Source organism: Citrus sinensis, chromosome 5 (assembly GCF_022201045.2).
Source record: "Citrus sinensis cultivar Valencia sweet orange chromosome 5, DVS_A1.0, whole genome shotgun sequence".
Taxonomy (NCBI): Eukaryota; Viridiplantae; Streptophyta; class Magnoliopsida; order Sapindales; family Rutaceae; genus Citrus; species Citrus sinensis.
The window spans coordinates 34,843,054-34,858,551 of record NC_068560.1 but is presented as its reverse complement, the minus strand read 5'-3'; the positions used below and the strand labels follow the sequence as shown (position 1 = coordinate 34,858,551).

General features: G+C 34.9%; 4 protein-coding genes across 6 annotated transcripts; 2 read left to right on the top strand and 2 right to left on the bottom strand.

The window, feature by feature from the left end:
• Positions 1–3,136: 3,136 nt before the first annotated feature.
• On the top strand, positions 3,137–6,764 carry LOC102615791 (very-long-chain aldehyde decarbonylase GL1-9-like). Of its 3 annotated transcripts, none has more exons than XM_052442776.1 (3): positions 3,137–3,356; positions 3,940–4,272; positions 5,906–6,764. In XM_052442776.1, exons 2-3 carry the CDS (start codon positions 4,042–4,044, stop codon positions 6,446–6,448), a joined length of 774 nt encoding a protein of 257 aa, XP_052298736.1. In that variant the 5' UTR covers positions 3,137–3,356; positions 3,940–4,041; the 3' UTR covers positions 6,449–6,764. The 3 variants fall into 3 exon arrangements, with proteins under 3 accessions (XP_052298736.1, XP_006473878.2, XP_052298737.1); XM_006473815.4 differs by having other exon boundaries at positions 3,138–3,372; XM_052442777.1 differs by lacking the exon at positions 3,137–3,356 and having other exon boundaries at positions 3,940–4,062; positions 4,158–4,272.
• A 45-nt stretch (positions 6,765–6,809) lies between these two features.
• Positions 6,810–8,739, bottom strand: LOC102614912 (pentatricopeptide repeat-containing protein At1g34160). Its single transcript, XM_006473095.4, has one exon. It carries the CDS (start codon positions 8,655–8,657, stop codon positions 6,909–6,911), a length of 1,749 nt encoding a protein of 582 aa, XP_006473158.2. The 5' UTR covers positions 8,658–8,739; the 3' UTR covers positions 6,810–6,908.
• Positions 8,740–9,307: 568 nt separating this feature from the next.
• LOC102614619 (co-chaperone protein p23-1-like) lies at positions 9,308–11,557 on the top strand. Its single transcript, XM_006473094.3, has 6 exons — positions 9,308–9,517; positions 10,447–10,633; positions 10,723–10,888; positions 10,977–11,014; positions 11,095–11,140; positions 11,248–11,557. The coding sequence occupies exons 1-6, from the start codon at positions 9,513–9,515 to the stop codon at positions 11,358–11,360; spliced, it is 555 nt and encodes a 184-aa protein (XP_006473157.2). The 5' UTR covers positions 9,308–9,512; the 3' UTR covers positions 11,361–11,557.
• Positions 11,558–11,717: 160 nt separating this feature from the next.
• LOC102614328 (probable F-actin-capping protein subunit beta) lies at positions 11,718–15,031 on the bottom strand. Its single transcript, XM_015528903.3, has 8 exons — positions 14,660–15,031; positions 14,457–14,527; positions 13,834–13,947; positions 13,503–13,585; positions 13,344–13,417; positions 13,071–13,190; positions 12,205–12,300; positions 11,718–12,099 (listed from the first exon to the last, which is right to left on the bottom strand). Exons 1-8 carry the CDS (start codon positions 14,786–14,788, stop codon positions 12,010–12,012), a joined length of 777 nt encoding a protein of 258 aa, XP_015384389.2. The 5' UTR covers positions 14,789–15,031; the 3' UTR covers positions 11,718–12,009.
• Positions 15,032–15,498: the final 467 nt, after the last annotated feature.

The window sequence follows — 15,498 nt, the reverse complement described above, 5'->3', positions numbered from 1 at the left end:
GAATAACACTTCTCATATTATTTAAGTTACAAGTTATGTATCTTAAATGTATAAGGATGGTAATATATTTTAAATTATTAATCTTTAAACCTATTATTGTTTTGGTAGTTTTATGTTACGAATAACTAAATTTATCGGTTTAATTTGTAAAATCTTTTAAAATGATCAAAAGGTCAAATATTAAAATTTTCTTTATATTAGTAAAAAAACAATTTAATTCCCAATTTTATGATGCTTAAAAATCACCAGTGTAAGAATATATAAAAATTAACCTATTGTGATACACTTGTCCTACTTTTTGTTTTAATTTCAATTTTTTTAAATTACAATTTCCAAGTTATATTTTGTTTGACCAAAAATTGAAATTTATAATACATTATTGTAGGGTGTTTTATGAAGAATCGTAGGGACTATAACATAATTTGAATGAACTGTATCACGGTTAAGGTACAATTATAAAAGGCAGACTATGTATTTGATTACATCAATTAACAAATTAAGTACATATTTGATATGCCTTATTTAATGACTATAAGTGTTTATTTAATCTCATAAATTCTTATCATAAATTTTGTTGTTGTTTGGTTGTTTTTCTAATAGAGCTTTTGTAACTTAAATAAGTTATTTTGTCTCCATTAGTAGAAACTCAAATTTTTGACTTTTGGAATAGAGGTTGAAAAGTTTTTTTTTAATAATATTTAAAATATTATCTACTTATTTAACAATCTTATTTTACTCTTTTTATAACATAACTTTGAAAAATCTGCCTATTAAAATAATTTTATAAATTTTTAATAAAAATTCTTATTGACAACCAAACAATTAAAATTTTTTTGGTAAAAGAGTTATTTATAAAAGCTCTATTTGAAAAATTGTACTAAATGGAGCCTAAATGAGATTTTATCTATCATAGGGATCTCTCTATAAAAAAAAAAAATTTGATTTTTACTCTTAGTGCAAGTGAGATAAAAACTGAGGATTGGTGTGTGTGGGTTTAGAGTTCACGGAATTGTGCTTCTGCATGATAAACGGTTGTGATTAAGAATGAGTTTTACGGTTAAAGCATTTTTGGCGACTTAAAGAATTATGGTTTATTATGGAATAAATACAGAGAAGTATTTATAACAAAAATTTATTTAGAATATTTTGGACTTTCTAATTTTTTAGTTTAATGTATGTTCTGAAAATTGGTCGTAAACCTTTTAGTAGATTTAATTTGACGGAATCTAATGAGATTACTAACTTTTGACAAAATAGCTTCATGAATTTTAGAAATTTAATTGCGAGTTATGATGAACCATAAATTTGGTACTTCTCTAATGAAAATCTATAACCCATATATTTTTCATACAATCGATCATTCATCGTTAAAAAATTAACTAACTAGACATATTCCCTATAAAAAAAATGATTAGACTAAGCAACCACAAAAAAAAAAATCATTATTATTTTATATTTTTGGCGACCTCAGTTTTTGGTGACATCATGCATGAAAGTTTTATCACTTATTTATGCTGTCTTCTTGTCTTGAGCAAGAAGTTTGCTGCCATAATGAGCGACATTTGTAATATTGAAGAAGATGTCAAACGTTTTTCAGTCGTTAGCATTAGGGGTGGGCAAAATCGAGTTCGGGTCAACCCGATCGGGTTTCGGGTTGTTCAAGTTAGACAAGGAACAATGGGTATAATTGAGTTCGGGTCGGTTCGGATCAATTAATTTGGGTTATGTTCGGGTTGGTTCGGGTTGAATTTAAAATGGGTAGAATTGAGTTCGGGTCAATTTGGGTTAGTTCGGGTCAATTCGGGTCAGTTTGGGTCAGTTCGGGTCAATTCAGGTCGGTTGAAATAGGGTCAGTTCGGGTCAATTCGGGTCGGTTGAAATCAGGTCAATTCGGGTCAGTACGTTTTTTTTTTTTTAAGAACCCGATCGGATATTCGGATCGGGTCGAGTTTGATCCGAACCGATCACAACTCGATCGGATTTGTAAATTTCAAACCGATCGGGTTTCCCGACCCGATCTGACCCTAACCCGAAATTTATCGGGTCGGGTCGGGTCGGATCGGGTAAAATGCCCACCCCTAGTTAGCATAATTATAAAAATGCAAGGTTTGCTTCAAATATAAGCTATCACGAACCAAGAAATATTGCAATGGACCCTTTTACTAACGCGGTATTGAATTCGGATCCATAAATTGATTCCGACAAACTATAGACCGGCCTAAATTGAGGCCCATTTTCTTTATACCGGACCTAGTGGAGCCCCATAAATTCTAGGACCAAGGCCGAGAGGGAGCACGACCCGCATGCTTTTTATGATATTTTAATTTTTTACGAAAGTTTTATAATAATTGTGATAAAAAATATATAATAAATCTTTTTAAAAGTAATAGACAATTTTTATTTGTTGTAAAATGTTTATTCAAAAACTGTTTTGAAATTTCTCAATTAGCGCATTTTCTAAAGAATTTTCGTTTGTATTCCTTATTTCTAAAACTTTCAGATTTCAAATTTAAATTTGGGTCATTTTCTCTCTCTCTCTCTCTCTCTCTCTCACTTTGAATATTACATTTACAAATCCATCCATATCTAAAATTAAAAATATTATATAACTTATTTCTAAAACTTTCAGATTTCAAATTTAAATTTGGGTCATTTTCTCTCTCTCTCTCTCTCTCTCACTTTGAATATTACATTTACAAATCCATCCATATCTAAAATTAAAAATCTTTATAGACCTCCGACATTATTATGTTATGACTCTATTTAAGTATATAACTTTTTATTATGTCAGATATGCGGAAAATTTCTTTTAGTGAATCACATAAAAAATTAAACTCATGCTCATATATATGAGCAATGAGATGGTTTGCTATCTAGTTAATGCATGGCTCTCCGTCTCTTTCAAATAACTAAACAAAATTTAAGAATTATTTGGTCTTTCATACTTTTAGTCGAATAATTAAAATCAAAGACCTACTTGACATAAATGGAAAAAAATATGTCATGAGTTGATTAAATAAAAAATAAGTTAGGGAGGTAGATATTATTATGCAAGAAAGAGGGAAAAAAAAGCAGCGTCAGTCAATCATTATTCTGTCTGCCGTACAAACAGACATAGAAACGAAAGCCCAGGTTGGGCCTCACACGGCAAAGCCCTTCAAAATAAAAACAGAAAAAAAAAAAATCTTCTCATCCACTTATATTGCACCGCAAAATCTTTTTTGAAAAAAAAAAGAAAAGAAAATTCACAACTGTCACAAACGTTTCTTCTTGTTCCCCGATTGGTTGATTCAAAAATCAAGCGGCTCAAAAGCTAGATAGATCTGAATGTCACTCTCATTCTCTGCCATTTCAAGGTCATTTTGCGTATCTGTAAGTTAGCCAACGTTTTTTTTATAGTATTTCATTTTCAGATTTTTGAATATTAGGTTTTAATTTGATTATTTTTAAGTAACAAACTACAATGTTTTTTTTCCCTTTTTTATCTTCAGTGCTTGATTTCTTAATTTTAGCTCACACATTGGGTTTTAATTTTTGAATTAATTTAAACTAAGTGACGTTTAGGATTTTAAATATCTTCTGTTGTTGATTTTTTTTTTTTTTAGTCAATGCGTCGCTTTTTTTTTTCCGCTTGAGTTTGTTTTTATTTTGAAATTTGATGTATGATTTGGAGTTTTATAATTAAAATATTAGGTTTCACGTTTAATTATTTTAAACTACATTAGGTTTTAAATTTTAGGTTTTAGTTTTAATTAGTTTAAACTAAGTAACGCAGTATGACATTTGAAATTTCAAATCTATTTCATTGATTTTTTTTTGTTAGTCAATGCTTCGCGATTTTAATTCTTTCTTTTGAATTTAATTTATATTGCATGACTTCTTACTATTAGGTGTTAATTTGAATTAGTTTAAATCAATCTTTTTGGTTTTTATCATCAGGCTGAGGTGAACGCAAAGCATTCAGCGTTAGCTCTTAGACAATAGATGAAGGTTGAAATTTGAGCTGGATTGATTATTTTTTGCGTGTAAATTGGATCAACGATGGTGTTCTGGGAAGGATATGTGAGTGATGAAGCAATGGGGACATTTGCTCCAATAGTAGTGTATTGGTTATATGCAGGGTTTTATCAAATGTTACCTCCTTTGGATAATTACAGGTTACATACTAAAAAGGAGGAAGATGAGAAGAACTCAGTGCCACTTTCTGCTGTGGTCAAGGGTGTTTTGCTTCAACAGCTCGTTCAGGCAACAGTCGCACAGTTACTTTTCATGGTTAGTTGTTAACGTTATTTTTAGAATGACTTTTATGTTAGCCATGCTTTCCGGTTTTTGTTGTTTCCGATGATGTTGTGGTTCTTTTACATGGATGCTAGCCAACATGAGATTATTGAGATTCTTTCTGTAATAAGGATGAGGATAAGAATTTAGTGCGGAGCTAAGTTTGGCGGAGCTGTTAGGCAAGAGAAATAAAAAAAAATTAAAGTAATTCTGATCATTGATTCAATGCTCAGCAAAAACTTAGCTTAGCATTGAATCTTACCTTGTAATAAATGTAAAAATGTTTGACATGGGTATTGCTGTACATGATGAAATAAGGTTTGAATGAATGATTATCTTGCTCAGGGTGAGAGGCTTAAAGTTTTTCATGTGAATACTTTGCAAGTCAAATAGCATTGAACTTGAGTGGAAATTTGAGTAACTTGAATGTGCTCAGCTTGTTGCATCTTTTTTGATATAACTGGATAAGCTGAAGCCTGATACAAGTTCAATAAACGTTTCAAATTTATTGATTTTTAATTTTTTTCTAGAGCTAATCTACAGGCTAATCATAGCAATAGTGGAAAAATTTTCATTTTAAATTGTTGCTAGATAATATGAGAAAGTTATCTCCTCTTTGAACTTGATAAACTTTTCTAAGTGAGCATTTAACAAAGTGAAGCATGAGTTGGAACTCAAGTATGTCAATTGTTTTCCTTCTTCACCAGGATTCTATATGAATTTGGGATTGTGTCATTTAGAGTCTATTATCCTATCCAACAACGCTGATGGCAAAAGACAAATATAATAGTGACTTTGATAGATTTGATAAATGTTTTAACCTGTCCCTTTTTATGTAATTGTCAACTGCAGCAATTTTGATTTTAGTGGATCATAATTACTAATGTAGACGATACACAGAGGTCATTTTGCTTTATTGGTTGAAACATGATAGTTCTTTAAGAAATTTTCTCCCTTTTTCCTCTTTTGGTTTGAGATATAGACTTTGAGTAACTGAGTATTTACATGACAAGTGTCATGTGGCAAGTTGCATTTGAAGGTCAGCCTACCCCTCTTCATTGTCAGTTAAGTTCTTTTAGTGGTTGTCTTGTTAGCTTGAGTATATTCTTTCAGATTGCTTCTTTTTGTTTGGTTATGGTCCTTGGGCCCAGAAGGACCATCCGTTTTCAGGAAATGTGCTTCCTTTGCTAAGCACTATGAGTTGATATACTCTTCATGTGTAAGAAGTTTGCATTTGTCTGAGACTTTATCTAAATCTAGGCTTAATTAACTTCGAATAATACTAGATTTAGATTTGTGATGTGGGAGTGGCAACACACTTCCCTGTGGAAAATCTAATTGATGGTAAATTATTATAATATTTTAGTAAAGTCAGAAAAATGCGCAGGAGTAATTTCATGACAAATGATATGCAATTTAAGTCGGTGCATTTGTTTATTGGAATTATTTTGCATATCTTATCTGTTAATTCCAGCTAATATTTGAAGGTTTACCGGCGAATAATGTTGTGCATTGGTAATGGTCTATGCGACTCATATTAGGACATTAGAGACCTGTAAATTGTGTGCATTCATAGATACTTTCTCCAACAAGTAGTCACTAATCTATCTTGCAACTGTTTCAACAGTTGACCTCAAAGGCAGATGCATCCGGCATCACAACCCAGGCATCGATTCCTGTGCAGATTCTGCAGATTATCATCGCGATGTTTGTCATGGATACATGGCAGTACTTTGTGCACCGATATATGCATCAGAACAAATTCTTGTATCGTCATATCCACTCTCAGCACCATAGGCTGGTTGTTCCTTATGCAATCGGCGCCCTTTACAATCACCCTCTTGAGGGACTTTTGCTCGACACTTTGGGTGGAGCCCTCTCTTTTCTTGTCTCGGGAATGACTGCACGAACAGCCGTGATATTTTTCTGCTTTGCTGTGATTAAAACTGTTGATGATCACTCTGGGCTTTGGTTGCCTGGCAATATCTTCCACTTGTTCTTCCAGAACAACACCGCTTATCACGATGTCCACCATCAACTTCAGGGCTTGAAGTACAACTATTCTCAGCCATTCTTCTCAATATGGGATAGACTTCTTGGAACTCACATGCCTTACCATCTAGTAAAGCTACCTGAAGGAGGTTTTGAGGCTCGGCTAAAGAAAGACTAGATGCTATTAAGACAATTTGACTGTCTCATTTTAGGCTCACTTTGTACGAGAAGATTTTTTGGTCAAGGTTGTGCCATTCTTGGGAAGTTGAACTAGAGTTGTTTGTTTGGGGCTTTAAACTCTAGGGTTCTAGCAGGAGGTTATCTTGTTGCTTGGCATTGTTCTTTAAGTGGTTGCGGTAATTTTGCAGACCAACCATATTACTTATAATTGTTCTGTTTTGGTTATCTATCTGCTGTGTAAAATATCTCCTTATTTCATGTAACATTCGGATCTTCAGGCTTGTTGATATTGATGTACTGGATGACTTTTTAGACTTGTGTTGCTCAACAAGGCTGGAATTTATTTGCAGAATGAGGAAAATTAAAATGCTTTAATTTCCGCTATTCAGGTTGCAATTTCTGGATTGCCTTAGTAGCTTTCGAAACCATCATCTCTTATGCATGAAAGAAACCAATTGTCACCAATAATCTTTGCAAGAACAAGCACCATCTTTGAATCTATGAAACCGAACTCGATCCCTAACGATAATTTCCCGATTATAGACCTTTGATATAAGCTTAATCACATCATGACAATCTCTGCATATCCTAAGGTTCTTAAACACTTGAATTGAGGTTGCCTCACTTGTACTGATCAAACCAAAAGCCACAGCTAACTTCTCGCTGTGATAACATAATGCATTCTCCTTCTCCTCTTCCCCTATATCGTGCAATACACAACTAGTCCCTGCCGCATATCCATACTCTTTAATCTTGAACATAATCTCATCCAATTTCTCATAAATTTCCCTCCATTTTACATGGCTCTTGTCGCTGGTGAAAAACTTGTGGATAACACCACCAACTTCAATGTAGCTGAAGCCAGGCACCTTTTTCACGTCCCTATTCTTCATGGCTTTCCTCACCCTCCCCACATCATCCCATCTCTCATATGCTGCATAAAGATTTGATAACAGCACAAAATCACCACAATTGTTAGAACCCATCTCTACTAGCTTTCTTGAAGCGATTTCTGCCATTTCCACATCGCCGTAAAGTTGGCAAGCGCCAAGCAATGTCTGCCAAAGTACCATATCAGTCCCCATTGATACGGATTTTACGATGTCACAAGCCTCTTGCAGCCTCCCAGCTCGGCCCAACAAATCAACCACACTCCCATAGTGCTTCATATTAGGTTTCACTCCACAATTCGCCATTGAATTAAACAACCTCACACCATCATCAACTAAACCTGCATGGTTACATGCACATAATGCGGCCAAGTACGAGACATCATCCGGCTTCACCCCAGCACGACCCATTTGCTCAAAAAGCTCAAGGGCTCTAGGCCCATTTCCATGCACTGCAAACGCCATTACCATAGTATTCCACGTAACAAGACTCTTCCTACACTTGATATTATCAAACACTTCAAACGCCTTATCCAGAAGCCCGCACTTAGCATACATATCAATTACTGCATTGCACACTACCACATTCATATCAAGCCTCTCTTCTCTTATATATTCATGAATCTTGTCTCCTTCTTTCCAAGCACCCAAATGACCACACGCCGCCAAAGCTCCCAGAACCGTAACCTCATTAGGCTTAAAAACACCCTCCATTTTCATCCTCTTAAACAAATCAACTGCTTCACTCGCCAAATTCCCCTGAGCCAACCCAGCAATCAACGCATTCCACGACGCAATGTCTCTCACACCCATTTCATCAAACACCTTCTTAGCACTTACAATCTCGCCAACTTTCGCATAGACATCCAACAAAGTAGTACCCAACAACGCATCAGCCAAGAACCCATGACGCAAAACGTGCGAATGAATCTGTAAAGTCTCAAACAAAGCCAGGACACGCGCGCATGCTTTGAGAGCAAACGAGCACGTGAGCGCGTCGGACCTGTGGGACCCGCGTAACATTTGGCGGTACCATAGGACGGCGTTCGTGGGTTTCGAAGAGTGGGCGAGGCCTCGGAGGATAGCGTTAAAGTCGTTGGTGGAAGGCGCGTTGATTTGGCGGAACAAAGCGTGTGCGTAAGCGAGCTCGTTGAGAGGAGAAAGCGCGTAAAATTCGATGATTTTGGATCGAACGGGGCACAATTTGGATTGGAATTGGCCGGTGGTAGTAAGGTGAGCTTGTAGTTGCTTTATGTGAATGTGAGAGACTGGGACATTACTACTGCATTTTTGTAACAGTGCGTTGAGATTGGCCATTCCATTGCCGACTGAAGCTGGCCTACCAACTACTCTTTTAACTGTATTTAACCGTTAAAGGTGAGATTTATGTCATTGCTTTTGAAAAAAAAATAAAAAATTCTTTTGACCAAAATTTGAGTTCAAAAAATCAAAATAGGTTACTTTTCACTTGGGCCCCTCACTCACTAAATAATAATAAAGTTTCTTTGATTCTCTTGTCAATCATCAATTCACCCATAAGTGGGGGTTGAAGGGTAAACTAGTTATCTTTACACGAAAATACTAATAATAATAATAGTAATAGTATTAAAGAAAAGGAAAATGTAAACTAGTTAATGTCAAATTTATTAAGGGTAAATTAGCCAATACGTAAATGCATCACAACAATTCCGATAAAAGAAAAAAATGCCTATCATATTTAATATCAAATTATAAATAAGTTAAATCAAATAAATTTTTGGTTTAATTATAGATAATTCAATGAAATTACAGAATAAGTAATGACTTTACATATTGATCCACATGATTAAGAGAAAAAGTGATTGTCATTATCTCAATTAATACAAGCAAATAAATAGAATAAATACTTAGCAGTATTTATGTTTCAATTAAACTGTAATTATTTTATAAAATAGAAAGCATATCGATATCTCATCGCATCGGCACCTAGAAGAAAAAGGAAGGATCTAGACTGACAAAAATCATCATTTATTAATTTCTTTTTTAACTATATTTTATCCCTTTACAGATTGCCTATAAATATCAGACTTCAGAAATCGTAGTTAACCAGCATTAACCTCACGTACTTTCTTTGCTTCGCCTCTTTTTCAACTCTTCGTAGGTTAAAAGCGCATAATTGTTTTTATCGACAAGATGAGGTATTGTTTTAAGTTTATTCTTCGGTTTCGTATTGAAATCTGTTTGGTTTCTGAGAAAATGAAGGGAAAAAAAAAAGCTAGTATTTTTCGATCGAACTCCGCTGTAGCAGTTTTTTCTTTTTTTCTTCCAATTTGTTTGAATGCTTCTGTTTGGTTGAGTAAAGGAAAAGTTTGGAATTTCGGATCTTTTTTTTTTCCCTTGTTTTGTTTCTCAGGGCGTTAGTTTGATTTGTGGATTCTAGGACTTGTTGTTTGATAATTTTAAATGATGGCATCTTTCTGTTTTGCTTTAATAGGCTTATATTGTAATTTTTTGTAATTTTAAGTTGTGTTTAGCTACATTAGCTTTGGGCATTTATATCAATGGTTAGTTCATTTGATGCTGTATGAATGAATGGTTTGCTTACTTTGATCAGTCCCTGGTGCTTTGGTATTTGATATCTTGCATCACATCAAATGAAGTATTTTTGTTTCCTAAGTAGAGTAGTATCAATATTCTGGTTGATTGTTCAAATTTCAAGTATGATTGTAGAATTTTCTGTGCCTTGGGTTGGAGTGTGACAATTTTCGAGAGCAAACCTGGGGCATGGGGATTTAGATGAATTTCCAATGCAGTATATTTCATGGATTTGAAGTTCTTTTCTATGGCATAGTAAAATCGGTTTCTGCGTTGATGCATGAATTTTGACATTTATTAAGGAAATTTCAAATACCTTTGTAGTACATGCTTTTTGTTTCTGCTGTATCTAACGTTATTGGCCATATGAAAACTGAAAACTATGTTGGCAGACTTAGCTCATTTGGTCAAATTATAACTGAACCAGTGCTACACTGCTCTGTAGGTTTAGGGAGAATATTGCTAAGTCTTGTCCGATCCATCATTGTTCCTTTTTAGTCTCTAATTTTCCTTTTGAATATTCAACTTTCAGCCGGCATCCTACTGTGAAATGGGCCCAGAGGACTGACAGGGTCTACATAACCATTGACCTGCCTGATGCTCAAGATGTGAAGCTTAAATTGGAGCCTGAAGGAAAATTTTTCTTCTCTGCTACCAGTGGACCAGATAAGATACCCTATGAAGTTGACATTGATTTGTACGACAAGGTTGATGTCAATGTAGGTGCCCAACTATAATTGCATGTATATTGGCTGGTACTTGATATTTGATTTATCAAATCTTGAGTACATGATTATGGTGCTTGCAGGAGAGCAAAGCTAGTGTTGGCTTGAGAAATATCCATTACCTTGTGAAAAAGGCAGAAAACAAATGGTGGAGCAGGCTGCTAAAGCAGGCGGGAAAACCTCCTGTATTTCTGAAAGTTGATTGGGATAAGTGGATTGATGAGGATGAGGAAGGGAAGGATGATAAACGTGAGTTTAATAATCTACCTAAACAGTCATCTAGTTCCATTAGGACCTTTTTGTTCTATGACTAATTTATTCGGTCTTTTGGTTGCAGCTCCAGCTGATATGGACTTCGGGGATCTTGACTTCTCTGTAAGTGCTAATGTTACCTCATAATTATTATCAAGTTATAAGTTTCTGATTGCTCATTATGTTTGTTTGCATGGGTCTAGAAAATGAACATGGGAGGTCTTGATGCTGAAGCTGCCGGCGGTGATGGTGAGTTTAGTTGTTAATGCAGTTAGATGATTCCGGCACGCATTTATTGTCTATCGGACCATATTTGGACTTTTAAGAACTAAACTTCCTGTTCAATGTTCTTGCAGAAAATGATGAGAGTGACACAGAAGAGGAGAATGAGGTGGGAACAACACCAGCAGGGAACAGGGAAGCACCACCACCATCTACTTCCAGTGAGCCTGATACCAAGACAGCTTGAAGCTTTCACTTGGATATGTTTTGAACTCTTAAGGTAGCAACACTTAAGTGTTGGACAACAAACAACAATGTTATAATGCTTGCCTGTGGTTATACTTTTTATTTGGGAAGCCCTTGGTTTTACTGCTCCGTTCTTGTTTGTATTGGATTTGAATACTATCACACTAGATAGATAAAATCATACGATGTTTTCCGTCATCTGCATGTTTATGTATCTTTGACACTTTCACTGGTGCTGAAACTTTTGATGTGATGCACAGTGAAAAGAAACCCTGAGATTTTGTGTAGTTAACATTTACGAGTGGATTCAAAATCAGCAAATTATCTAACATTTCAACAGTTATTTATAAGGCATGTCTTGGAAGAAGTAACTTCGTGATTAAATTGGTGACCGTGCCTGCCAATTTATGAGAAAAACAACTTGTAAGGAAAAATGAGGTTATACATCAAATGTGTCATTGAAATTGAACCCGGTGGAAAAAAAGGACAAAAAGGGGAAAAAGAAAAAATTGTCTGGGGAACAAGCAAAGAAAAATCCTAGAGAAGGTTCAATCTATATGACCGCGCGACCTTAGAACATATCAATGTCTGAATGTGAGTACAGGACAGATGACTTTCATATCTCACTAACGAATGGAAGCATCTCCTTTTCACAAGCCTGTACTGTCTGGCAGTCTCATTATCACTTCAGATGGTGGTCGTAGGGTGCAAACCATTTCTTTGGTCTTCCCAAAATAAACCTGCAACATGTGTTGGTCGATGATGATTATGGAAAATCCGAAGCGCCTACCTAATGGCTATGACTCACTACTTATCACACCACCAAAAACCAAGATTTCAGATACCTGATCTAGTGAGTTCCTCAGTTTGCCCTCCATTTCTTCTATCATCTTTCCCATGTTACAAAGATGGCCCTCTGAAACTGAGAGGTCCATATTCATCTATGACAAGAAGAAAATGGGCAAAAAAAAAAAAAATCAGTTTAAGTCCATATCAAAAGAATAAAAGGATAGCCAAACAACTATTAATGCTTCCCATGACCAACTTGCTGTTAACCAGTCCTACCATCAGACAATGTGAAGCATGATTTAGCTGTTATTTAGCTAAGGTTCTAACGAGATCTTCAGAAATTTTAGGTAAACTAAACATTTTTAGAGATATGTGCCAAGCATCAAATGCAGACACAAGTATATGAGGAAAGTGCAATTATAGTTAGCTGTATAGATGCATTTCAGTCTATAGTACAGCAATTCCACAAGCAGCTTTCAACCAAGAAAAAGATACTCCACAGTGAAAGCAGTTCAATATATATTTATTAAAAATTGAATCACCAATAACAAACCAAGAGTAATTTCCTTGTCCACTGAGAGCCCGTTGTTAGAAACAATTTGTCAAAAAAGCAATGGAATGATGGAAAGGTCTAAAGAGTTTCATGGCAATCTTTTTACGGTTGATATAATACTGTTTCTAAGTGATCAAACTCCTACTCCACATAAGCATAAACTTTATCTTAAATAACTAGGCCTGTTTAGGTGTTTCCTTGATTGATGATTTTGCATTGGTAGTTTGATAGTAGATTAGTCATCTATTAAACTAGATACTACTGTACACATGAATTATTAATTCTGAGACTAAATAGTCTACAAGAAAATTCCATTCTCCATGATGTTTCAAAAAACATTACTCCATAGCAATTCAAATGACAAATCACCTGCCGTCTAATTGATCCAGACAAACTGAATGTGCCTGATGACTCATGATCCGTAGTCAAAGACAACATGACAGTACTAGTTAAACAATAACGAGCTATTCCTTCTTCCTCTGGCGCCACCTAAATAAAAAAGATAATTAGAGTTGTAACATGTTTGAGGGAATGAATGATGGGCATACTTGAATAGGAAAAAATGATAGAGAGTGGGAGGAGGAAGGTGTCTTTAAGCTCATTCCCACACATCTAAATCCAGCTTGGGCTTATGAAGCTTACTTCTATAACATGTATAGCATCCCAGGCTCCCTCCTCCAAATGTCCCCTTCTTCCCTGTGCTGTCTTTGAACCATCTTCATCCAACAAAAAAGGAATAACATTATCAAGGGGAAAAAACTCTCTTGGCACCTAGTTTGGTTAAAAAGTAAAAAACTTTACCTTTCTTTATCAAAAAGCAAGCTACAAATCCTTCATTATCATCTTCCCACATGTAAACTGATGAAATACCACCTTCATAATACCTACCAATTTAATGGTTAATCAAGCAGCCACTACGAATATAAAATATGTAAAGAACAAGCTAAATGAGGGGTATATTGTACAAGGAAGTTATAGAAGATTCAAGCACACTAATCTTTCAAAAAATTAACAATTTGAGATCCAAAATGGAGTTTTTTTTTTTTTTTTTAAATGTTCATCAGAGTGTGACCTCTTTATATAAAGAGCAGTGGAAACTAACTTAAAAGACGAGGTAAGTAAAGAACCTCACTGGTCACGATAAATTGCAAACACTTCATTCGCTTCAATTTCAAGCTTCCTTAACTCTGCAGGAGGGTACAGTGCATCCTCCAATGGCGGATGGTACTTATTTGACCAAGGAGACCTGCAAAATGAGTATAATTCCATAGAAGAAAATATATACAACATTGTTAATTAGGACAACTAAAAAAATCAATGGTTTAACTGAACAAGTGATTACGCATCAGAATGGGAGAAGTTTAGGTTATACATGTACAACCAAATACTAGAAGAATGATTTTGTTGAATAATTGATATCTGAAAACAAAGAGATGATTAGCAATTACTAACACAAAACTAATTGCTTAGAACTCCCTCATTCAATCTGGGCAAAGATGTTTTACCCAAGAACCTATGTCAGATACAAGTAGCCAGTACTAAGGTATGTTTGTAATGGTGTACTAATGCTTAATTTTGAAAGCATATCAACTAAAGTCTTCAGTAAACCCTCACTTCAGTTGGCAGTCAATTTTCACTTATGCTCAATAGCTAGTGCCTCGTGATCCCATTGGGCGGCTTCCCACTTAGTGACTACAACAAAGTAACAATGCAAAAGCACAAATATGGTGGAGGATTATCATTATTAATTAATACCTATAAGAATCAGCATCTCTGTTGTATTCACACAAAATGAACTCTTTCCCGCTCTCCTCATCTAATAAAACCTGTTTTTTTCCCCCAAAAAAAAATTAATCATTATTTTGCAATAATAACAAAAACCCATTTAGAATATTTACTAAAACTAACAAAAATAAGTCAATTTGGGAATTTGGAAACCCTAATGAAAGGAGAAAGACCTGGAGAGGCTGATCGACTTGAGAGAGGAGATCGGAGGAGTGATCAGGCAAGAGGCTGAGAAGTGCAGACAGTGCTGTTTCCGAGTGCTTCGGCGGCATTCTTCTCATCAATCCCATTGCTGCCTCCATTTTCTTATCTCTCTCTCTGTATATTCGACACAAAGCAAGCGCAGGAAAGCAACAAAACAAAATGAGAAGAAGAGGCGCTCACCCTTCTCGTTTTGATCCGATTTTTCCTCGCGGGAACCACTCCCTTTTCTTATTATTTATAGGACTTAAATGACGAGTTCTGAAAATTATTGGTTTATATTATTTTTCATTAAACAATGAGGGCTCCATTGTAAATTAGCCAAACTAACAGATTTTGTTTTTCATTTGTTTTTGTAGTCAAATGACTCAAATCCAAAATACTAATTAAAGGTATTATTATTTCAATGCAATTTAATTAAATTAACAAAAAGAATTTTAAAGACTGTATCAAGGAATTTATTATAAAAAAATCCCCAACCTCTAGCAATTTTTTATATTATATTATATATATATATCTGCAGTCGTCAAACATTAAGCATCTTTATAACTTGATTTCAAAAAGAACTATGTATGGAACATCCACTACCAATGATGGGGTCACGAAGCACAAATTTGAAACAACTTGTAAGACAAAAAATTGAAACAAATTGTAAGAGACTGTTGTGTGGCAAAACTTTTTAAGTGATGTTATCTCTAAGAAAAGAAGTTGGAAAATGAGTTGTCTTGGGACCTTTATGCTTCCACTTTCCCCACAGCTATAATGGGTAATGAGCAAGAAGTTGATTTTAAGACACTTCAAGATGCCAAAG